The sequence below is a fragment of the Heliangelus exortis genome, chromosome 2 (genome assembly GCF_036169615.1).
Source record: "Heliangelus exortis chromosome 2, bHelExo1.hap1, whole genome shotgun sequence".
Taxonomy (NCBI): domain Eukaryota; kingdom Metazoa; phylum Chordata; class Aves; order Apodiformes; family Trochilidae; genus Heliangelus; species Heliangelus exortis.
The window spans coordinates 151,516,657-151,539,794 of NC_092423.1; the positions used below are offsets into that span (position 1 = coordinate 151,516,657).

General features: G+C 54.4%; 1 protein-coding gene and 2 long non-coding RNA genes across 7 annotated transcripts; all 3 read left to right on the top strand.

Moving 5' to 3' along the window:
- Positions 1 to 46: 46 nt before the first annotated feature.
- Positions 47 to 6,664, top strand: MAF1 (MAF1 homolog, negative regulator of RNA polymerase III). Of its 2 annotated transcripts, XM_071738646.1 has the most exons (8): positions 48 to 355; positions 1,823 to 1,961; positions 2,525 to 2,653; positions 3,445 to 3,610; positions 3,809 to 3,930; positions 4,307 to 4,426; positions 4,643 to 4,774; positions 5,275 to 6,664. In XM_071738646.1, exons 2-8 carry the CDS (start codon positions 1,879 to 1,881, stop codon positions 5,294 to 5,296), a joined length of 774 nt encoding a protein of 257 aa, XP_071594747.1. In that variant the 5' UTR covers positions 48 to 355; positions 1,823 to 1,878; the 3' UTR covers positions 5,297 to 6,664. The 2 variants fall into 2 exon arrangements, with proteins under 2 accessions (XP_071594748.1, XP_071594747.1); XM_071738647.1 differs by lacking the exon at positions 4,643 to 4,774 and having other exon boundaries at positions 47 to 355; positions 5,275 to 5,320.
- A 2,790-nt stretch (positions 6,665 to 9,454) lies between these two features.
- LOC139793812 (uncharacterized) lies at positions 9,455 to 10,202 on the top strand. 2 transcript variants are annotated; one of them, XR_011724810.1, is made up of 4 exons: positions 9,455 to 9,600; positions 9,806 to 9,859; positions 9,947 to 9,987; positions 10,066 to 10,202. It is a non-coding gene; the product is annotated as an uncharacterized lncRNA (long non-coding RNA). The 2 variants fall into 2 exon arrangements; XR_011724809.1 differs by having other exon boundaries at positions 9,947 to 10,202.
- A 3,294-nt stretch (positions 10,203 to 13,496) lies between these two features.
- On the top strand, positions 13,497 to 21,025 carry LOC139793647 (uncharacterized). Of its 3 annotated transcripts, XR_011724689.1 has the most exons (4): positions 13,497 to 13,569; positions 13,888 to 14,044; positions 14,597 to 14,706; positions 20,604 to 21,025. It is a non-coding gene; the product is annotated as an uncharacterized lncRNA (long non-coding RNA). The 3 variants fall into 3 exon arrangements; XR_011724688.1 differs by lacking the exon at positions 13,497 to 13,569 and having other exon boundaries at positions 13,850 to 14,044; XR_011724687.1 differs by lacking the exons at positions 13,497 to 13,569; positions 13,888 to 14,044 and having other exon boundaries at positions 14,536 to 14,706.
- The last annotated feature ends 2,113 nt before the right edge of the window (positions 21,026 to 23,138 follow it).

Sequence of the window (23,138 nt, forward strand, 5' to 3'; positions counted from 1 at the left end):
AGGCCCTCCAATGGGGAGGCGCGGAGTGTCAGCCGCCGTTCGGGACGGAGAGGCCGCGGGTGTGGTCTGGCCGCTTGTTGTCGTCCGGTGCCTGAGGAGACTGTCGGCTGCTCGCCCGCTCGCCCCGGGGGACTCCCAGGCTTCACTCAGCTGCTCGCTCCGTCCCGAGCTAGTCGGGGACATGTTGAGGTGGGCGGAGGCCCGGTTCGCCGGCGCCAGACGGCGGACGGCAGCCGAGGCACACGCGCCCTCCTCGAGCTTTCCCCGGAGACGCCTCCTTTTACAAACGCCCCGAGCTTGAAGGAGCCGTCACACGGCGAGGAGGCCCCGCCAGGACCGAGAGCAGGAAGCGCCGGTAAGCCCGGTCCCAGCGCCTGCTCAGCGGACATCTGCTCCCGACAGGACTACAGCTCCCAGCGTGCGCCGCGGCGGCGATCGGGCCCTGGGCGCGTCTGAGCCGCTCGGGGCATGCCGGGAGTTGTAGTCCTTCGGGGGCCGCCCGCAGCCCGTCGCGCGGGGCAGGCCGGAACTGCGCTCACTTCTCGGGCCTGTCACCTTCAGGGCCGGGGGCCCTCATCCCCGGGCCGAGCCGCCTCTTGACTGCTGCCTGGAGTGGCGGACGGTCTCCGGGAAGGCTGCGGGCGCTCTGAGGCCTGGGGACCCTCCGGAGCAGCAGGGCCCGTCTCTTTTTTTCCCCAATTGTGGGGACTGTGGCAGCCCTCTCTTGGAATCTGCTCCTCATCGTCCTCTTTCCCTTCTCCAGAGTCCCCTTTGCACCCCCCCCTCCCTGCCATGTAACGCAGAGAGCGCTGAGGAGAGCCCCGAGCTGCGCCCCACCAGTAGTAAGGGCAGCGGCTGTCTGCGTCCTGCTGATGTCCCTCAGCTGATTTCCTTTACCCGAAGTTACCCATTTTGCTGTTTCTTTCTCCACGGTTGACCACTACAGGTCACCTGTCACCTCACCCAGGTTCTGCTTCTGCTGGCTTTTACATGAGGTATCTCTCCATGGTCCGTGTTGGCACTGAGACTCCCCATCAGACCCCAAACCATTTCAATTAACCTGGTTTAAAGTCTGAAATGATCCCTCTACAACTTTCGGGATGTCCTCAGCTGTGTGCTCAACCAGAAAGGAGCCAAGCCATGGTTTCAGGACCAGGCTTCCCCAGAGCACAGCTGAGCACTCTGTTTTGACCGCAGCCTGTGTTAATGGGGCTTTTATTCTGCTGCCCGAGGCAACAGCTCTGCCTGTGCTGGGGTAAGAAGATCCCAGAGAATTCCTGCTGAGGGTGTAGTGATGCTTTGAAGCAGGCTGAGCTTTGGTTCCCTCAGGGCTTATGTTAGTCTTTCCCATCTGGCATGGCACATCATCCTAGCTTCCCCCACCATCCCCAAAGCAAGTTTGTGTTTTTTTTTTGGGAGGGGGGAAACAGCCACCAGCTCCACATTTCACAGTGTCTGTGTTTTTTTCTGCTCTGGTGGGGCGAAGAGCTCCCCAGGACCCCTGGCACCACTCCCCACCTGTTTACAGCTTCTCCTGTTACATTCCCAGAGAGGCCCTGAGCTGGGGAGGGAGTGTGGACCGGGCACTGTGAGAAGGCCACCTTCCCCCTTCACTAGAAGCATTAACCAGTCAACTAGTTAACCAGTCCTGCTCTTGTCCAAGGGCTCTGGCAGGCCAAGGAGCAGCAGGACTGTCGTGGCTGCCCCAGAGACCACTCCAGGGCTGGGCCAGGGGTCTGTGGTTTGGCCAAAAGCAGATGGTGACCCCAAAAAGTGAGAGGCTGAAGCATTGTGCCAAGATCCGGTTTTATTTTTTCCCCAGGAACCACACACTTTGCAGCAGCTGTTGTGCAGGGAATTGCTGTGGGAGCCAAGAAGATGAAGCTCTTGGAGAACTCCAGTTTTGAAGCAATAAACTCCCAGCTGACGGTAGAGACGGGGGATGCTCACATCATTGGGAGGTGAGGGCTGGGCAGGATCTGAAAGATCACCCAGTGCTATGAGCTGGGACATCCTCAACCAGATCCTTTAACCCCAGGAGTGTTCCCAGGGCTGGGAGATCATCTCCCACTTCTGGGCAGCTTGAGTCAGGGTCTCTTCACCCTGCCTACAGCCAAGAATTTTGTCCTTCCATCTAGCCTGACACTTCCTCTCTGGGAGGTTGGAACCATCACTCCTGGTCCTGTCCCTGCAGGCCCTGCTGGAAACTCTGTCCCTCACTTTTTCCTCAGGATTTTAAGTCCAGAAAGGACAGATTAGGGTCTGTCCTGGGGCTGAACACCCCCAACTCTCTCAGCCTGGCTCCAGAGCAGAGCTGCTCCAGCCCTCCCAGCAGCTCCAGGGCCTCCTTTGGACTGGCTCCAACAGCTCCATGTCCTCCCAGAGCTGGACACAGCTTTACCCCAGGGGGGTCTCCCCAGAGCAAGGCAGAACAGAGGGGACAATCCCCTCCTTGGCCCTGCTGCTCACACTGCTGCTGGGGATGCAGCTCAGGAGCTGAGCAGACATCTCTGTGTGCCCACAGGATCGAGAGCTACTCGTGCAAGATGGCAGGTGACGACAAGCACATGTTCAAGCAGTTCTGCCAGGAGGGGCAGCCCCACGTCCTGGAGGCCCTGTCACCTCCCCAGACCACGGGGATCAGCCCCAGCAGGTGCTATGGGGCTTGGGGGTTGGTCCCTGATCTGTCCTACAGCACAAGAGCTGCAGGGAGGAGTGGGATTTGGGAGGGAGGGAGCCTGCAGAGGTGGTCCCATGTTGTAGTGTCCCTGAGCTGGCTGCTCAGCCTGTGCACAGGATGATGGAAGCAGTGAGGGGGGGGGAAAAGACACTTGAGATCATCCAGTCCAACCATTCTAAGGCCACTACTACCCCGTGTCCCTCATCCCCACATCTCCAGGGCTCTGAAACCCCTCCAGGGATGATGGGGACTCCAGCCCTGCCCTGGGCAGCCTGGGCCAGGCCCTGACAACCCTTTCCAGGGAGAAATTCTTCCCCAGCTCCAACCTAAACCTCCCCTGGCACCACTTGAGTTGTGCCAAAAGTTCCTCTTGGCCCATCCCTTGTTCCTTGGGAGCAGAGCCCGACCCCCCCTGGCTCCAACCTCCTCTCAGGAGGTTGCAGAGAGCCAGAAGGTCTCCCCTCAGCCTCCTCTGCTCCAGAATCAGCATCCCCAGGGCCCTCAGCTGCTCCTGGGCAGAGCTCTGCTCCAGGCCCTTCCCCACCTCCATTCCCTTCTCTGGACACCCCCAGCCCCTCCAGGGCCCTTTTCTCACCCAAAACTGACCCCAGCACTTGAGGTGTGGGGGGACAGTCCCTGCCCTGCTCCTGCTGGCCACCCCAGTGCTGACACCAGCCAGACTGCTGGTGGCCACCTTGGTCACCTGGGCACATGCAGCCAGTTCCGTGTTCGGTGATGCCTCTGCCCCTCCCCTTGTGCCTCAGGCTCGGTAAAAGCCAAAGCGGCGACGAAGAGGGACCCCTGAGCGACAAGTGCAGCCGCAAGACCCTCTTCTACCTTATCGCCACCCTCAACGAGTCCTTCAGACCCGACTACGACTTCAGCGCCGCCAAAAGCCACGAGTTCAGCCGCGAGCCGAGCCTCAACTGGGTCTGTGAGCACCGCACCTGGGGCGGGACCATGCCCGGGGCTCCTGGGCGAGTGTCCCGGGAGGGGCGGGGAGGAGGAGGAGGAGGAGGAGGAGGAGGAGAAGGAGAGAGGGAGGGAGGGAGGGAGGGAGGTGCTGGGGCGAGAGGAAGGGGCAGGAGTAGCCCACCGGGTCCGCTTAAGGCTGTGCTGGCTCCCCAGGTGGTGAACGCCGTCAACTGCAGCCTCTTCTCTGCCGTCCGGGAGGATTTCAAGGCCCTGAAGCCGCTCCTGTGGGACGCGGTGGACGAGGAGATCTGTCTGTCCGAGTGTGACATCTACAGGTACCCTGCAGGCTGGGTGCCTTTCGGTAAAAGGGGAGGGTTTGTCGTACACCCCTCCTCTCCAGCGTCTCCTGGCCCCTGGCTGGTGGAGGGGAAACCCTTGGCCCCTCTCACATGGAGCTCCCACAACTTCCCAGAGACAGCTGGGGGGCATGGGGGGCTCCTGCACCCCTAGGGTGTGGACAGGGGGAGCTCCTGGCCAGCTCCTGTGACAAGCCCTGCACTGCCTGGTTCCAAGGACACCGAGACTCCTGCTGTCTCTCCGCCTGCCCAGGCAGTTCCCAGCTGCCCCACTCTCCTTTGCTCTCTCCCACACAAGATGGGGTGGGCAGGGGGCTGGCACCGGGGGTCCCTGACACTTCTCTTGCCATTACAGCTACAACCCTGACCTGGACTCGGACCCCTTTGGGGAGGACGGCAGCCTCTGGTCCTTCAACTACTTCTTTTACAACAAGAGGCTGAAGAGAATTGTTTTCTTCACCTGTCGCTCCATCAGGTCAGGAGCCTCAAGTCTCTGAAGTCACCTTAAAAATTATTGCTTTTCCTAAAAGGAGTTTTTTATAACATCCCAGTCCTGGGAGGAACATTCACCCCCCCACAGCTGGGGGCACTGCCAGAGCTGGGAGCAGCAGGGCCTCCCCTGAGGAGGTTCTGGTGCTGGGGGTGCTGGGGACATGCTGACCCTGTCCCCTTTTGTGTCCCCTGTCCCCAGCGGGTATGCCTACACCCGCTCAGAGGGTGGCAATGAGCTGGACATGGACCTGGGTGAGGGGGACGAGGAGGAGGAGGAAGAGAAGAACAGGGACACCTGTGACACCGAGAGCGGCAGCATTGAGGAGGAGAGGTCTGTGGGGTCCCAGGGGAGAGGGGCTTCAGCCCTGAGGAGAGGGTCTCCAGCTCCCAGGAAAGAGGAGCTCAGTCTCCAAGGGGAGAGGGGTTCTGGCTCCAAGGGGAGAGGGGCTCCAGCTTCCAGGGGAGAGGGGCTCTGGCTTTTGGGGGGAGAGGGAAGGGCTCCAGCTCCTAGGAGAAAGGGATGGGCTCTGACTCTGGAGGGAGAGGGGTTCTGGCTCCCAGGGGAGAGGAAAAGGCTCCAAGGGGAAAGGGGGTCTGGCTCCAAGGGCAGAGGGAAAGGCCCCAGCTTTAAGGGAAGAGGGGCTCTGTCTTTGAGGGTAGCGGGGGTAGCTCTGGGGGCAGAGGGCAGTTTGGAGCTCTCTGGGGACAGGCTGCTCCTGCACAGGTTGGTGATTCTGCCTTGGCTCCGTGCCCTCCACTCCTCCTCCCCCCCCACCATGACTGTCCTTCTTTAACACCCTCGTACTTCATTAACATTCTCCTTCCCGACAGGTTGCAAGTTATTTGCATGTGAGTCCCAGGAGGCCCCCGAGGCACCTCCTCTCCCCGGCCCAGCTCCTGCTGCCTGCTCTGCCCCACACCTACACTGGAGAAGCCCCAGGCCCCGCAGCCCCACGGACTGGAAGCAGCAGCAGCCGCGGTCTCCTGGCCGAGGACATGTCCCCTGGACCCGGTGCTGCTGGAAATCCCCTCCTTCCCCATTCCCCTCCGGAGCTCCCTGAAGCTGGGGGGAGGTGCTGGAGTGGCGGGTGGAGCCGGACAGCCTTTTGGGAGCTGTGGGAAGCTTTGCTGCACTTTAATCGCTCACCTCCTTGGCTGCACTGACCCGTGAACTCCTCCTGGCCGAGCCGGATTTTTTCCTCAAGCACTTTTTTCTCCCCCTGGCAGTCACCCGGCATCCCTCCATCCATCCATCCATCCATCCATCCATCCATCCATCCATCCCTCCATGCGGGGGGTGCCTCCCCTTGGCCTCCCCCCTCACTGAGTCCTCCCAGAACTGTTCTCCCTGAGTCTGCCTGTTTCAGAGGTTTGCTTCACTCCTGCCACCGGTTCGGTTCTGTTGGCTGTTTTTTGGACTCTCACAGGGTGGTGACAGTGTCCCTGTGCTGAGGGGGTGAACATTGTTGGGCTCCTCAGTCTACCCCATTCCCCCCAGCAGTTTAGGTTTTTTTGAGGGTTCTGTTTTGACCCACTCCTGACTTTGGGCAGTGGGGTTGGGGCCTGGCTCAGCCCTCCCCGGGAGGTGTCTGGTGTTGGAAGGTGGGCTTAGACAATGTCTCCCCTCCAGTCTGTGTCCCCCTCCCCTGGTGCTTGGAGGGCTGTGTTCCCCCTCCATGTCTGGGCAAGGGAGAGCTCAGCTGAGCACACACAGCCCCCTCCCCAGCCCCCTGAGAGGGGCTCTTCGCCCCCCTGCCCGTCCCTCTGGGGGGGGTCACCCCCATCCCTCCCAGCTTGCAAGGAGGTGCAATGGATGCCTCAGAGTATCCCCGCACTTGAGGGGCTCCCCCCCATCCCTGGGCCTGATGGGAGGCACCAGGGGATGATCCAGACCTGTTCCCAGTGTCTGGGGGAGTGTGTGGGGGGGGGTGGGGATGGGAGACAGAGGGATGGGGTCCCCCCTGCAGCTCCTCTCCAGACCCGTCACTCTTGGGCAGTCGCTTTTTGACTTGGAATTTGTCCCCTCATTGCTCTGTGGGACTGGCCTGAGTGGGGAGGGGGTGGCCTTGGTCCCCATCCTTGTCCCACAGGACCCCTCTCTTCAGGGGGACCCCCACCCAGGCCCCAGTGGGAGGCAGCAGCAGGAATTGGCTGGGTCCTGTTGTCCCCTGCCACCATGCTCCCCATATTCTCCCACAAATAAAGTTTTTCTTTGATTTTACCCCTCTGTTCCTTCAGAGACCCTGTGGAGGGGGTCACGTGGGGGGGGCTTCAGTCCTGCTGGGACCTCAGAGCCTGCTGCTGGCACCGTTACCTGGCTGGGGGCTTGGAGGTGATGGGCTTCTCCTGGAGAGCTTAGGGGTGGTGGAGTCTCTGAGAGGGCTGGTGGGTGGTGGGCTTCTGATGGGCTTCTCCTGGGGGGCTTGGGAGTGATGAGATTCTCCTGCGGGGCTGGTAGGTTTCTGAGGAGCTTGGGAGTAGTGGGATTCTCCTCGAGGGCTTGGGGGGGGGTGTGGAGGGCTTCTCCTGGGGTCTTGGATGTTTTTGTAGGGCTGCTAGAGCAAGAATCTTTTGCTGCGGTTTTGCATCTTCCAGACTTCTCTAGGGTATCACTGATTTTGTTAACCCAGAGGTTCCATTGTGAGGCCACTCAGAAGCGGGGGCTGGGGATTTTTTTTAATGATAAATCTGCAGTGCCAGCGATTTTCCATTTTCCAGAGCTGCAGTTCAGGGCATCTGTCAGGACCCACAAGGTGGGTGCAGCTCCCCAGAGGGGGTCAAACCAAACATCACATCCCACAGTGTGGGCACGGGGGGAGTTCCCCAGAGTGGGGGTTGGCCCAGAGAGATTTGGACTGGACCCCCTTGCTTTCTAAGCTCCTTCATAGAGGAGCCTGGGTGTGGTTGGGCACAATCCTCCTCTATTAATTAATCTCTTTTAACGACCCATTCAGCGAGGTTAAGTTGAGGAATTCTCTGCATGGTGCTTATTACCCAGGAGGTTTGTATAAAACCACAACTTTACTTAAACTTTACTTAAAGGTAAGATTACGTCAGATTACAACTGACAGATTTAGAAATGATGGTACTTCCAAAGCAATGGATTACAAATAGCAGAATTTAGGAAAATGATACTTTCAAAGCAATGGGTTACAATTTTTCAAGGAAATTGTCAAAACACTGGGTTACAACTAACAAAACAAAGCAACGGGGAGTAAAACTTAACAAAGTTAGAAACTTTGGACATTGACACTTACCCTCCTATGCTGAGATAAAGTTAGAAACAGAGACACAGAGAGAGAGAAAGATAAAGATGAGATAGGAAAGATCTCACCACCCTTGGATCTAGCAATGCTCTGGGTTGGAAGTTGTGGTGCTTGGATGCTGGGCTCACATCCAGCATTCCAGGTGTGCCTCTTTTATGCCACCTGACCCCAGGTGGGTCTCTTTTCGGGTAAGGACAGTGTCCTGCCTGTCAGCGTGGCCAGCAAACAGCTCCCCTTGCCAGGACACTGCTCATCTGATCAGGATGGCCACTGAAGGAGGGGCTGCTCTTGCCAGAATAGGGCCGGGTGGTTCCCCAAATGAGGGTCTCTTTTTGAGAGAAGTGTCCAGGTGATTTATTGAATAAGGCCTCCACCCAAGTGCATTGGCCATTTTGTCAGTTTAAGAAATGATTACTCTTGGGTTTCTACAGCATCCCCTTCCCTTTCCCCCCCAGTAGCCACTGTCCCACTGCCCTACCCCCCCCGCCATCCCACAGAGAAGAGTAAGAGCTAAAAAATGCCTGAAAAATCATGCGTGGAGATGAAGAAAAAATTAAAAGCTGTGCATATGGATGAGAGGTGATGTACTTGAAAAAAAATCTCTCGTTTTTATGTGTCTTGGGAAATAACACTGGGGAGACAATTTATATGTTGAAATGGGAGTTAAAAATGAAAGCATCCATCTGTTATATCGTGTAATTAGAAGGAAGGTGACAGAACCAGCTGTGTGCTCCCCCACCCCTTTATTCCTGTCAGCTTTTGGCCCTGCCCCTTCCTCAGGGGGTGGTGGGATTGGGATAAGTGAACCCCCCCATCTCTGTCCAGGGGGCCCAGTCTGCTCCAGGGCTTTGCTGTTCCTGCAGCTGGTGGCAGCTTTGGAGCTCTTTGGGTGAGTGCTTTTGGAAGCCCATGGACTCAGAGGCATCAACTTTCTGTTAGAGTCTCTTCAGCAAGACTTCTAATATTCTGTGGTGGTTTTTTCTCCTTTTTGCAGGTTAGGAACCTGACTCCATGCCTCCCACATCTCCAACTAGACTCCTCTCTGCCAAAGAATTTAGAAACCAAAGAGGTCCATTCAGAACCTTGCAACTTGTCAGGAGGGTCTTTCCAGACTCTTCTTCAACATTCACCTCAGTTTCATGACAGCATATATCTCTTTACTCAGCAGCACCTGAGGTCTGGGAGTTATTTTTCTTGCTGAGAGTTTTCTCTGACATTTTCATCACATCCTCTGTGTGTGTGTGGTTGGGCTGGAGCTGCTCTCTCTGGGGGGTGTTGCACTGGTGGGGTTGGGAGAAGAATAGCAACGAGAGCCTGGGGTTGATGTTGATCTGCTGTCTCCAACTGCTGTCTCCAAGGCACAGACAGTACGGTGCATTTCAAGTCAAGTATCAGCCCTCAGTAGGTGAGGGTTGCTGGGTTGTCTTTTCCTCAGTGTTACTGAGAGAGGGTGGCTGGAGTCAGCTGGGAGAGGCTACCAGAGGTTGGGTGTCACAGTTGTTAAGGCTTTAACATGTGGGGTGTAGTGTTAGATTTTTTTTTTTTTAACTTAACTGTAGGTAGTTGGGATCTAGATGGTAGTCCTAAAGGGAACCCTCTGTAACTGTTCAGCTATTGCTCAGCCTCCAGCTGACTGCAGGATATTGCTGTTTCAATGCAGAGGGAGGAGCCACACATCAGAGAGTGATGGAGGAGAGGAGCAGAGCAGCTGTCAGAGAGCGGGTGGGTGTTGTGTGTGTTGAAGAGGAGCCTGGCCGGTGAGCTGGCCGTGGTATTGGTGGAAGATGTAACAGGTGCCTTTACTGGCTCACCGTGTGGGTTTGGGTTTTATTTTGTAGGTGCAGAGCACCAAGCCAAGAAGGATATCTGCCTTGGCGGTGAGTGGAGCAAGGTGAGTGAAGGCTGGTGTGCTGGAAGAGCAGTTGTTTGTCAGGAGTTGTGTTGTCAGGGAGTGCCAGGCATCCCTTCTGTGTGCTTCCCACAGGAAGGCTCAACCTGTAACCAGCAGAGGCCAGACGGGCAGAGGGGAGATGTTTTGGGCAGGCTCCTGGCTCCAGCAGTGACTCAGCGTGGGTTGTTTGCTCTCATTTTTGCAGACGAGGTGACCGCCTTGGAGTGGTGAAGCAGGATGCCAACAGCAGCCTGAGAAGGTGAGACACTCTTAGACACCAACCTGGGTGTATTGACATCCAAAGTCACCTGTGGCAGCTCACTGAAGTGTTTGTTTGGTTTTGCAGATACTGTGCAGGCCGTTGTTGGAATTGGATGAGCATCTGAGGTGAGCTGGGATGTTAGTGAGTAGGGTCACCAGGCAGGGGGCTTCTCAGGAGCACAGCAGTGAGTTTCTGTCTTTCAGTACCTTAGATGCCACAAGCAAGGAGGGCTGCAGCATCCAATTCTGGACTGAGGAGGTGAGCAGAGCACTGCAGTGCTTTTGGGGAGGAGGGGAGCATTGTTAAAGAGGTTGGTGGGATGGTCATAGCCAGCACTGATTGTGGGTTGGTTGGTTTGATTTTAAATGTTTTTTTTCTCTTTTTTTTTTTTTTTTTTTTTTTTTTCAGATGTTTGAGAGGCCTGGCAACCCCTAGAGGGAGAGAAGCCGAAGAACACAGGTGAGGAATCTTGGAATGCAGACTCCCCACCTCACGCCCACCTGCCGCTGCTCCCGGCTGCTCTGCCACCGCTGCCTTCCTCTCCACCTCCAACGCCTGATTTATCTTCTTGACCACAGTTGCCATCAATCTATCCTCTGCTTCCTCTGTCAACACCATCAGTGCCTGCGATAGAGCAACAACCAAGGAAAGAACTGGGACTCGGAGACAAGCAACTAAGGGAACTGCTGGAGAAGCTGAAAGAACTGGAGACCAAGGATGGGTATACCCCTGAAAAAAACCCTAGTTTTTGCTCCAGGGAACATTGTGAACAACCCAGGGGCACTAATCCATTTTTACCCCCTGATCCGTTCCCTATTCCTGCTCCTACTTCCCTTAACCCCACTGCTCCACCTCTTACAGATCCAACATGGGGAGGGGAGGGTGGTGGTGGGGATAGTGGGGGGGGGGGAGTACGGATCTGGTAACTAGATGGAAGGGAATTATTCAAAATGCTATAGTTGAAGGAGAAATGGTTCCCAATATGGGTCCGATGGCTTTTCCAGTGATTGTGGGACCAGGAGGAGGAGGTCAATGGGTAGCATTAGATTGGAAAATGATAAAAGAAGCCAAAGCTGCCATTAGGCAGTACGGTTTGAAATCGTCATTTACTCAATCTCTTTTGCAACATCTTTTTACTGCTCAATTGTTGACGCCATATGACACAAAAATGCTCATTAATTCTCTGTTAACTCCTTCTCAACAATTGCAATTTCATCATAAATGGTAAATGCTGTGTGAAAATGCAGCTGTGATTCCTAGACAGAACACCGATGCATTATACAGAGTGCAAGCACAAATGTTACTCGGTGCTGCTCCTTTTGTACATGCAGATTTCCAGGCATGGTTTTAAACTGAAGTGTTACAACTTTCACAAGAATTGGTGTATAAAGCTTTGCAAACTGTGCATGATCCTGCTCAAGCAACCCCCTCTTTTACAAATATTAAACAGGGCGGAGCAGAGCCATATTCAAAATTTGTGGATCGCTTATATTCAGTGATAACATCACATCTGGATCTGTCAGAAGAGATGAAAAAAAATTTTTTTATATGTCAGCATATGACAATGCTAATGAAAAACTAAACGTGCATTAGGACTACTCCCAAAAGGTGCTACAGCAGCCCAATTGTTAGAAGCTTCTGAGCAAATGCTAGAAGCAGATAAAGCTGCTTAAGGACCATCATTACAATATGGTTCTCAATATTGATGTATATTGTGGTGCATGGTGCACTGGTGTTTCATACAGAGATAAAAAAACTTGATAATTATACTTGCAGTTTTGGTTTGGGAGATTGTACCACTTCACTTTATTTTAGGCTAACTTCACCAGATTTTAGTAGCAATATCATTTCATTTGTGAATCTTCTAGTGGTTGTTGTTAATTTTTCTCATATATTGGATGAGGAGTAAAAAAAACCAAACCAAACAAAAAACCACAAAACCACAGTTATGAGAATGAGTATGCCTTTTTGGAGGCCGAGAGTTGCTGCGGAGAGTGGGAGCTGCTCCTCGTACAGAGAGCACCCCCACTCCTGCCTCCGCAGCCGCTTCTCGCCCCCTCCCGCACACAAGGGCACAACTCAAATACGGCCGGTGAGCATCGCCAGCGTATCTGTTACAGCTGGAAAAAAAAAAACCAAACAAAAAAAAGGGGGGGGGGGGGGGAGGAGGCGTGCCTTTGCTGTTTAAAGGCTTGGAATTCTGTCTCTAAGCAATTTTATTAGGCCTTTTTGGGCCTCAATTTGGCGACCATGGAGGAAACCAGGGCTCCACTGTGCCGTGACCCGGGAGGGGTCTGGGGATGCTTTTGGGGCCCCCTGATGAAATTTTGTCAGATAAGCCTCCTCTACCCTCTTGGCTCTATGTGCCAGTGGACACCAGACCTTCCTCATACTGAAAAGGTATTTAAGTCCTTCCACTGCAGTGTGAAATGTGCTTTTCATGTTGTATTGTATTGATAGCAGGCTTTTGTTAATGTTGTAATTCATGTGATCGTTTATATGTTGATTATGGGATCCCTCGTCTATATGTTGATTGTTGATTGTGCTATTCTGTTGCACTGCTAAGCAGATGAACTTAACTTCTGATATTTTAACACAGATGCTAAAAGATGTTGATAGTGTCAGACATGCAGTTTTACAATATTGTGCTGCCACTGACTTTTTATTGTTAGCTTTTAGGTTATGTTTGTGAAGACTTTGATGGAGTGTATTGCATGAATTTATCTGATCATTCAGAGTCAATTCACAACCAAAAAGGGATTAAGAGAACATGAAAAAATTAACTGTTGCATATACTGGGTTAAAAGAATGGTTAAATCGCGTAAGGATATGGGGATAGCTTAGAGATTTAATTAGACAAGGTCTATCAATTATATTTGTTATTATTGGTTTTGATTATTAGTATGTTATTATTGCTTTTGTTTTATTAGTATGTTTATGGCAATGTATCATTAGCATGTTATCTCGCATGATGAAGTAAATCAGGATTGCTCAAAAACAAGAAGGGGATATGTTGGGAAACTGTCTGGAAGAAAACAGACGTGAGCAATCCTGACTATTTAGCTTTAGCTAGAGTAAGCTAAGGGCCTTAAGACGCAGTTGCAAGGTTATTGAAAGATGAGCTATGGGAAAAAGATAAGGGAGCTGGCAGCAGAAAAGAAGAATAACAGGCCAATGATGTAGCCAGCAGAAGTTTTATGAGAACAGGATTTGTGGCCAAGATATAGCCACCTGCAAGGTATCGTTATATAAACAAGGGCTCTATATAAAGCAAGTGTGAATTGTTAATAAGTGACTTCACTTTAACCATATTGGTGACTACGTGTTGTCCTTAAGCCTCAGCGGATTTTCTACATGCACTCACACACACATTGGAGCCGAGCTCTTTTTTTTTTTTTTTCATTCCGGCCCTTGTGGCCCTTCCTGGATGCAGAGTGCAGGGATGCGGCTGCGGGCACAGCGCGGGCCTTGGGGCTCTGCGCGGCTGCGGTGTCCCTTTGGGCACTTCCGCGGTGATGGCGGCGCTGCTGCCGCGTGGTTGCCTCTCGGCGGGTCCAGAGCCGCCGCCTCCGCTCCTGCCACTTCTGCCGCTGCTGTTGGCGAAGCTGGCAGGCAGAGCGTGGAACTCCAGGCCGGCTGCCGGCTTTAGTCGCTCCGCCGCGCCGCCCGCCTCCAGGGCGAGGAGAGGGGCAGAAGCGGTGGGGACAGTGAGTAAGGGGGAGGAGGCGCGCCGTGGGGCCGCTCCGGGCCGGTTTTGACCACTGCTCTGGGGCAAGGTGGGGGGGGAAGGGTGGAATGCCCTGTCCTGTTCCCGCCTTTTGCTCGCTGGTTCCCTGGGGGCAGGAGCACCTGCCTGGGGGGTGGGGGGGGGGGGAGTGGAAGGTCCCTGGTTCCCCGGGGCGGGAGTGTGTGGGGGTGCGGGACAGAGGCTGTCCGCAGCATCCCGAGTGGGTGGAGACTGAGGAAGGGGGTCCTAGCAACGGGGTCGGGAAAGCATCGACCAATCAGTGCGTGAGTCGCCACAGGAAACGGGTTGGGTGCAGCAGAATCTGATCCAATGGAAAGCTTTCTCCTGGCGTCGTGCGGCCAATCAGCGAGTCCCGAAACTTTACAGCAGTGACTCCTCAGTGTGAGGGAGCGGCGGTGCTGACGGGGATTCAAAACGGCGGCCGTGAGCTGCGGGTGGGGAAAATGCGGCCGGGGAGGGGGGGCATGGGGGGCAGCGCAGAGGTTGGGGGTGGCAGGAATAGCCGGGGGGGATCCATGGGCATGGGAGGACCAAGAGGGGGTGTGGGGGTGGCTGCGGCTGAAAAGGGCGGGGAGAGCTTGGGGAGAGAAAATGGCATCCGGAAAGGTGTCTCCTGGCACAGTGACGGTGACTTGGATGGGGATTTCTTGTCACTGAAAACGCAGCCACACGGGCACACGTGAGTTGTGGGGCTGGTTGTGAGGCTGGGGGGAGGGAGGGGACAGGGGCAGAAGGGACCAGCATTGGTGTCCAAGAGCAGGGGGTGGAGGGCTGTGTGTGTGAGTGTGTGAGAGTGTAGGCAAGCCCGGGGTGGAGAAAGAATGCAGTAAGGGGGCAGGGATGAGCACGTGGTGGGCGAAGTGTACACAAAGAATGTGCATCGCACACGGGGTGTGTCTGTACTCCGGGTTGGAGGTTTAACACAAAAAAGGTGTGGCCACACCCAAAGGGGGGCAGGGTTTTTACACCTTGGAGTATGTCCACAGAGAAGGAGGTGGGAGCTGTGCCCATGAGAGGGGCGTGTCTGCATGGCAGCGGCTGTGGCTTGTAGCAGCAGCAGGAGATCCAGCTCTGCTATGGACCTGAGGTGGAACAGGTACTGGGGGAGTGGGGTCTGGGGGGGACAGGACACACACCGACTCCTAGGGACAAGTGGGGACCCACACCTGACCCACAGTCACCTCCCCATTGGGCATCTCAGCTGCCTTATAGTCTCCCAACCTGCCCCACACAGACCTGTAGTGCTCCATTAGGCATTTTAACTTCCCCACATATGCCCCCAGGCTGCCTTTTTGTTTCCTATCCAGCCCCACACAGACCCCCAGTGCCGCATAGGGTATTTTAACAGTCCCACATGGGCCCCTCAGCTGCCCTATCTTTTCCTAACCTGCCCCACACAGACCTGCAGTGACCCATTGTATTTCTCAGCTGCCCCATAGTCACGGGTGAGTTGTGTGGGGGCTCTGGGGTGTGTCCACACCCAAATGCTGTGGGGTTTCCATTTATGGGGTGTGTCTCTTCCTGGGAGGGTGGGGCTATACTCAAAGGAATGTGTCCACACCCCAAGTGGGTGGGGTTTTCACCACATGGGGGGGTATGTCCATGTTCAGGAAGGCAGGGCTTAAGCTAAGTAGATGCAGTTTGCTTCACACAGGGAGTGTTTATTTCCAGGAGGGCGGGGCTTAATTCAAAGGGGGGTTCCCTTTACAGGGGGTGTGTCCACATACAGGAGGGCAGGGCTTTATATAGAAGGGGTGTGTCCCCACCAAATGGGGAAGGGTTTGCATAACACAGAGGGTGTGTCCACTCAGGAGAAGGGGACTATAAGGAAAGGGGGCATGTCCACAGCCAAATTGGGACGGGTTTTCATCACACAGGATGTGTTTATTCCAAAGAAGGTGGGACTTAACACACAAGGGGCATGTCCACAACAAATGGGGTCAGGGTTTTTAAATCACAGAGGGTGTGTCCACTCAGGAGAGCGGGACTATAAGGAAAAGGGGCGTTTGCACACCCAAATTAGAAGAGGTTTTTCATCACACTGGGTGTGTTTATTCCAAGGAGGGCAGAGCTTAATGCAAAAGGTTGTGTCCACAGCCAAAGTGGGTGGGGATTGCATAAAACAGGAGTGTTTATTCCCCTGAGGGTGGGGCTTAAGGCAAAGTGAGCATGTCTGAACCCATAGGGGGTGGGGTTTGCATCACTCGGAGGGTGTGTCCATTCAGGAGGGCAGGACTATAAGCAAAAGTGGGTGTGTCTGCACCAAAAGTGGGTTGGGTGTGCCCCACCTGGAGGAGTGTCCATCTGAAAAGGGTAGGGCTTAACCTGAAAGGAGCATGTCCCAACCCACAGGGGGTGGGGTTTGCATCACATAGCAAGTGAACAGTAAGGAGGGTGGGGCTTAATGCAAAGGGGGTGTGTCCACACCCAAAAAAGCAGGGTATTGCATCACATGAAGGGCATGTCCATGCACAGGAGGGCGTGGCTTAACCTGAAGGAGGCATGTCCACAGAGATAAAGGGTGAGGTATGCATCATGCAGGGGGTTTGTCCACTCCTAAAGGGTGGAGCTCAACACAAAAGGGGCATGTCCACATCCATCACAGGCAAGTTTATTGCCAGCAGGGTGGGGCTTAATGCAAATGGGAGGGGGTTGCGTCACATGGGGGGCATTTCCATGCAAACGAGAGTGGGGCTTAACACGAAAGGGACGTGTCCACTCCTAAGAGAGTAGGCCTTTAAGTAAAGGGGCATGCCAGCATGCCCACACCCAAAGCCGGTGGGGTTGTCATTACAGGGGGTGTGCCCAGAGTCAGAGGGGTGGGGCTATATTCAAAGAGGTGTGTCCAAACCCAAAGGGAGTGTGGTTTTCACCACAGAAGGGGTGTGTCCATGCCTGAAAGGGTGGAGATTCCGTTACTAAAGTTTTTCTCAGGAGGGCGGCACTTAACAAAAAAGCTTTGCCTATGCATAAAGGGGGCGGGGTTTGCATCACACGGGAGGGGTGTCTATGGAAAGGAAGGGGGGGGCTTTACAGAAAAGGGGAGTGTCCACAACCAGAGTGGGTGTGTCCACACCCGAAGGTGACGGGGTTTGCATCCCACAGTAGGTGTGTCCAATCTCAGGAGGGTAGGCCTTAAAGTAAAGGGGGCATGTCCACACCCGAAAAGGGTGGGGTTTTCATCAGATAGGGTGTGTGTCTGCCCAAAAGGGTGGGGCTTCACCCTGAAGGGGTGTGTCTCCACCTCAAGGGGGTGGTGTGTTTTTTGCACCTTAGGAGGGCCTGCACACAACAAGGAGGCATGGCTGTGATGTCTTAGGATGCATCTCTTTGGAGGGGGTGGGGCCTTTACACAAAAGGGAGGTGTGCATGAGACCTGTAGCCAGGGGACGTGTCACACATGGCCTGAGAGGGGGCGGGACCTTTACACCTGCACGTATGACCAAAGAGAAGAAGGTGGGACCTGTGCCCATGAGAGGGATGTGTCTGCACAGCAGTGGGCATGGCGTGTGGCAGCAGAGGGAGGTGCCGAGGTAACGGGAGATCCAGCACTACCATGGACCCCAGGTGGAACAGGTACTGGGGGAGTGTGGTTTATGGGGGACAGGACACACACTGACCCCTAGGGACAAGTGGGGAGCCACACCTGACCCACAGTCACCTCCCACATCTCAGCTGCCTTATATTCTCCTAACCAGCCCCACACAGACCCCCAGTGCCCCATAGGGCATCCTCACTGCCCCACATGGGCCCCTCAGCTTTCAGTTGGGCATCTCATCTGTTCTGTAGTCCCTCAGTCAGCCCCACAGGGGCCCCAGTGCCTCATATTGTATCCTAATTGCCCCACTGAGCATCTCTGCTGCCCGATAGTTCACCACACAGACTCCCCTGTGCACCATTGTGCATCTCAGGTGCCCCGTAATCCCTTAATCTGCCCAACAGATGTCCAGATGCCCCATAGGGCACCGTAGCTGATCCACAAAAGGTGCTCAGCTGCCCCCTAGTCCCTGAATTTGCCTTCAAAGGGCCTTCCATTGCCCTATTGTGCCTTTTATCTGCCCCATAATGACCCCTAAGGCCACATGGGACATTGTAACTTTGTTTTGTGCTTTCAATGTGCCCCGTAAGACCCCCCCCAGTGTTGCATAGATACTGCTCCCAGTGTTTTACTCGGGTCCCCAAATTGCTACATAGAGTCCCAAAAAAACTCTTTGGAACCCCCACCTTAAAAATGAGTCCTATCCCTTCTGGTGCTTCCCAACTGATCCATAGCTTCCTCCATCTCTCCCATACGGACTCCTAGTGCCCTACAGACACCTCAGACCGACTTCTAGGGTGTCCTAGCTGCTCTTTAGTGCCCTCCACCTGTCCCTTAGGAACCCTAGGTGCCCCATAGCATCCCTCAGCTACCACATAGCAACATCTAAATGCTCCATAGGGCCGCCCAGTGCCCCATAGGAACCCCCAACTGTCCTATAATGCCTCATAACACCCCATAGCACACTCTCTGTGCCCCAACTGTGCTGTTCTCAAGTGCCTTACCAGGGTCCCACTGCCCCACAGGGCACCTTAAATACACAGCAGTGCTCACCACCTGCCCTGTAAGTCTCCCAGTGCCCCATGGGGCCTCCTTACTGCCCCCTATGGGTCCCCTGACACCTCATGGAGACTCTCAGATCCCCATAGAGCTCCTCCCAGGGCCAATAGGGTCCTCACTGGCCTCAGGGGGCCCTCAAGTGCCTGACAGGGCCTGTGATCCCATAGGGCCCCCAGTGCCCCATGGGGCTCCAAATAGCACCCAATAAGCATCTGTTGTTGCCCCATAGAACCCCCCCACATACCCCATACTACTACTGCATGCCCTGTGGTGAACCCCAGTGCCCCATAGGGTCTCCTGATTACCCCACAGAGCCCCACACCTTTCCCACATAGTCTCCATTTCATAAGGACATGCATTGCCCCATAGCTATCTCTACTGCCCTATAGGGCCTCTTGACTGCACAGTAGAGCCCCTAAGTGTCCTATAGCACTCCCCAGATACTCCATAGCAACTCATAATTACCCTGAAGAGACCTGTAACAGCCCCATAGAGTTTCTTAATTTCCCACTGAGCTCTCCACCTGGGGGTGGTGTCCCCTGTATTGTCCTACAGGGCGTCTTGTTCCACAAGGTCCTGAAAAGCCCCATTGGAGGCTCCAGTGTCCTGTAGGGCCTCTCAACACCTACATACTACCCTCTAGTGCCTGATAGTGCCTTCTAACTGCCCTGTAGAAATCCTCTGCCTTACAGGCCCCACTAATGGCCTCATTGGGACTTCCAGCAACCCCATAGTGATTACCAGTGCCCCATAGGGCCTCCCACCTTCCCTATAGGAAACCCCAGTGTGCCATAGTGCTTTTTATCTGGTCCACAGGATCCTACCAGTGCCTTATAGAGCTCTCAGTGCCCCATAGTGCCTCCTAACTGCCCCCAAAGGAACACCCAACAAACCCGTAGTGAGCCTCAGTGCCACACAGGGCCGCTGTGACCTTCTCCTCCAAGGGCCCTTAGACCCTCAAAGTGCTTCATAGGGCCCCCTAAGTTTCCTACGTGGTTCTCATTGCCCCAAAGTGCCCTGGATTTGCCTCACAGGGGCCTGCAGTGCCCTATGAGGGCCCCGAAAAGCCCTATAGCAACCACTGAATGCCCCATAGAGCCACCCAGTTGCCCTATAGGGAATCCTAGTGCCCTCTAGAGCCCTCAGTGCAACACAGAGCCTTATTTTGCCCCATGTAGCCATCTACCTGCCTCATAGGGACCCTAATACACCACGCACTGTCTACTTGCTCCATAGAGACCCTTGAATACTCTATAGGGGCTTTCTCAGTGCCCTGTAAGAACCCCAGTGCTCCATAGGACCCCCTAGTTTCCCCATACTGCAGGATGCCCCACAAGGATCTGCAGTGACCCATAGGGGCTGCCAGCTACCCCATAGTGCTCTCCACCTGCTCCATGTGGACCCCCAGTGCTCCATCCCATTTTCTTGCAGTTTGTCTTGCAGTCCCACTCAGTTTCCTCTCGTTCTCTCCCCACCTTTCCCAGTCCCAATTCCCTCAGTTTGGCAGTTCCTCCCATCTATTCCCCAGGGCTAGGGAGAGCCCTCTGTGTTGTAGTTCTTCTCAGCCCCAATTTCCCTCAATCTCCATTTCCCTCTCCACCTTCCCTAGTTCTTGATAATGTGTTGTAATGGGAGAGGGCTGGGGCACTGGGAAGGGGCATTATGGGATACTGGTTTATACTGGGGGGCACTGGGAGGACCCCTTAAGTGAGGGTGGAGGATGGAGGTACTTGGGAGGTGCTGCAGAGCAGGGAAAGACCCCTGGCTGGTGGTTGTGGGGTGGTTTGGGGAAGGGGCAGTCGGTGGGGCACTAGGAGGGGGACTCTAAAATGAGGAAGGGTCGGGGTGGGGCAGGAGATGACCCTTAGGTAGTGTGAGGAGTGACTATGGGGTAATGGGGAGCTGGGGGATACTTAGGGGTCTCTGTGGGGTGAGGCATGGGTTGAAGGACACTTAGGCTCAGTGGGGTTCTGGGGCTGAGGGGCACTTGGGTTGTGTCAGCCTCATTTGTTGATCACTGTGGGACAGAGGGGGATCCCTGATAATTTTTTCTGTCCCCCAGAACTGGAGTTAGATTTGTGGGGCTGCTGCCCCACAGCTTTCCAGGGGACCTGGCCTGCCTGACCAGTGGCTACTCCATGCTCCAGTGAGCATGACCCACAGCTGCCTGCCTGCCCCATAGATACAGCTGTGTCCCATAGATTTCATCATGTACGCTTGTTGGACCCTCCCTATGAAGTCATCACTTTGTGCCTGGTGACACCACTGCACTTTTCCTAGGGCCAGGCTATGTAGTCTAGGTTTTGTACTACGCAGTGGATTTTGAAGAATAAATCTAAGTAGAAGTATCTTTAACAAATAAAAGAAAAAATAATCTTAATTGTGTGTCCTTGTAGAACAGCAGAGGAGCAGGCTTGCGTGGAATAGAGGAGTGCTGCAGATTTCCTGGCACTCACTTACCCTGAAGAAGAACAAAGAGCTGTAAATAACTTGAGGAATTTGCTGTCTGCACGATGTTATGTCCTGGAACCCGGTGCCTCTGGTGGGAACGGGTAGATAAGGTTTTTTACGTTTGTAGGAAGAGCACTTTGAGGTGTAAATTGTAGATCAATCAGTAGATATTGGGATAGTATGTAAGTCTTGTGAGCCACACCACCAACAATTCTGATTGTGCACAGCAATTGGAGTCTGTTCCTTCATGTCTTCAATCATGTCCTAATTAATAAAGACTTGAAAATGTAATGAAGGGAAAGCTTGTGTTGGTAGAGGAAGAAATGTAAAAGAGAAATAAAATAAAAAATAAAACCAACCAAAACCAGATGTAACTCCAATGGCTGCGTGGGTATGAAAATGAGAAATAGAACAGAGGAGTTAACCGGAGATTGGAAATGTGTAAGATGGCAAGTGAATAGTTTTGTGTTTCAGCAGTATCAAAATTAGTTCCCCCTCTCCAGCCTCCATGCGCTGCCCCGTCCCAGCTGCATCATGTCCCCACGCCCCCTCTAGTCTCGTCCCCGTCCCCCATGCGTGTCTCTGCACCTCTGCCCGTGTCGTGTCTTGGTCCCGGGCTCCTCGTACTTGTCCTGTGCCCACCCGAGAGTCTCCGCCCCCCACTCTGCCCTCCTGATCTGGGCCACACTCCTGTGGGTGGCTCTGCCTGCCCTGTGTGTGGCCAGGCTTCTGAGCTTGACCACACCCCTGTGTGTGGCTCCGCCCCCTGCTCTGGGAGGTGCCTCTGAGCCTGACCACGCCCCCATGCATCTCTCCACCCACCTCACATTGTCACAACCCCCTGAGTGTGACCCCGCTCTCCCACACGTGTCACCACCCCCTCGCCCTTGCCCCATCCCATCTGTGACTCCACCCCCTCCATGCTTTGCCCCGCCCTCCCCTTTGGGGCTGCATCCCCCTCCCTTTATTTCCCCGCCCTTCAGGGTTGGCTTTCCCACACCGTGCTTGGCCCCTCCATGGGGGATGGGCTCAGCAAATGCTGTGGGGAGGGGGAGGTGACAGGGGAATAAGAAGGGGTGGGGCCTCGGTTCCTGCTGCCGGAAGCCAAGAGTTAGGGGGGGAAGAGGACCACCCAGAATGGCCCTGCTCCTGCTTGCTGGTTCCTGCTTGCAGGGGGTGGGCAGTGGTGCTGGGCTGCGAGGTGAGAGGTACCGGCCTCCCTGGGGGCGATGTGCTGTGCAGGGCTGGTGGTTGCAACCCAACTGATCTTGGCCACTCCTTTCTCTTGCCTTCAGAGTGCCCCAGGAGGTGTTGGCAGCCCCTGGGGACAGAGCTCCCAGCTGTGGCAGGAGCAGGGGATGATGTTCTCTGAAGGGCTCCAGCTGGGACTGGGGTAGCCCAGGTGTGGCCAGTCAGGTTGATGAGGGGGCTTTCCCAAGGGACTGTGGGAAGGGCAGTGGGGTGGGGCCTAGGGTATATAAGACTCCACCTCTTCTCTGGGCCTCAGTCTGCTCAGGAGCTGTGTTGTGCTTGGAGCTCTGCTGAGCAAGAGCAGCAGGGGTGGGTGCTTCTGGCTGGTCCAGTAGTTGTTTGCTCTGTCTGGGTTTTTTTTTTTTTTGGTTCCCCAAGTGGTAACATCTGTAGTGTTCAACTCTGGAATGGGAAGGTAAGTGAAACACTCAGGGGCTCTTTGGAGGAGTTCAGTGTTCTGTAAGAGGTCAGTGTTTACTGATGTGGGACTTGCTGGTGTTACTGTTGGTTGGAATTTTTTTATGGCACCTGGTGAAGAGTAACGCTGTGGCTACAGGAGCATCCCAGCCCTGTGATGTGGCTTTCCTTGTTGACTATGGCTTCAGGTGCCTATCCCTCTGAAAGAAACCAGGTGTGGGGAAGGGCTGGGCAGGGAGGGGGAAAGTTGAGAATTGGAGGGAGGCGTTTGGAAGTTAGTGTAGGGGAGAGGGCTGTCCAGGAACAGCCCCCTTTGGTCAGTTGAAGGGACCAGATTAGATTCCAACACAATGCAAATGTGGGCAGGGCAGCTCCAGCCTTTGTGTGTGGCAGTGTGTAGTTTCTGCTGTCTATCTTTGTTGTCTCAGAGCTTTCTACAGCCTTGATGTCCTTGTTGTGCTCACAGAGCAAGTCTTGCACCTTAGGCACCATCCCTGGGCTCTGAAACACCTTATCAACACATTCAGTGATGCTTTGTCTTGCATAACAAATTCACAACATGGAACAGTCTCGTGTATTGTAGCTTTCTCAAAGGTTGTCTTCTGACATGTTCATCCTAACTGCATCAGCATCTCTAATTGTGGATTTTCTTAAACTGGGACTGGTTCCCTGTATCCTTAGGTCTTGAATCCAGGCTTCTCATTTACTTGTCATCTAAGCTTAGAAAGTAGCTTCTTTAAAAGGCGGTGTCCTTCGACACTCTTGGGGACACAATGGAGCCTCCATGCATCACTGTTGCATCCCTGGATGTC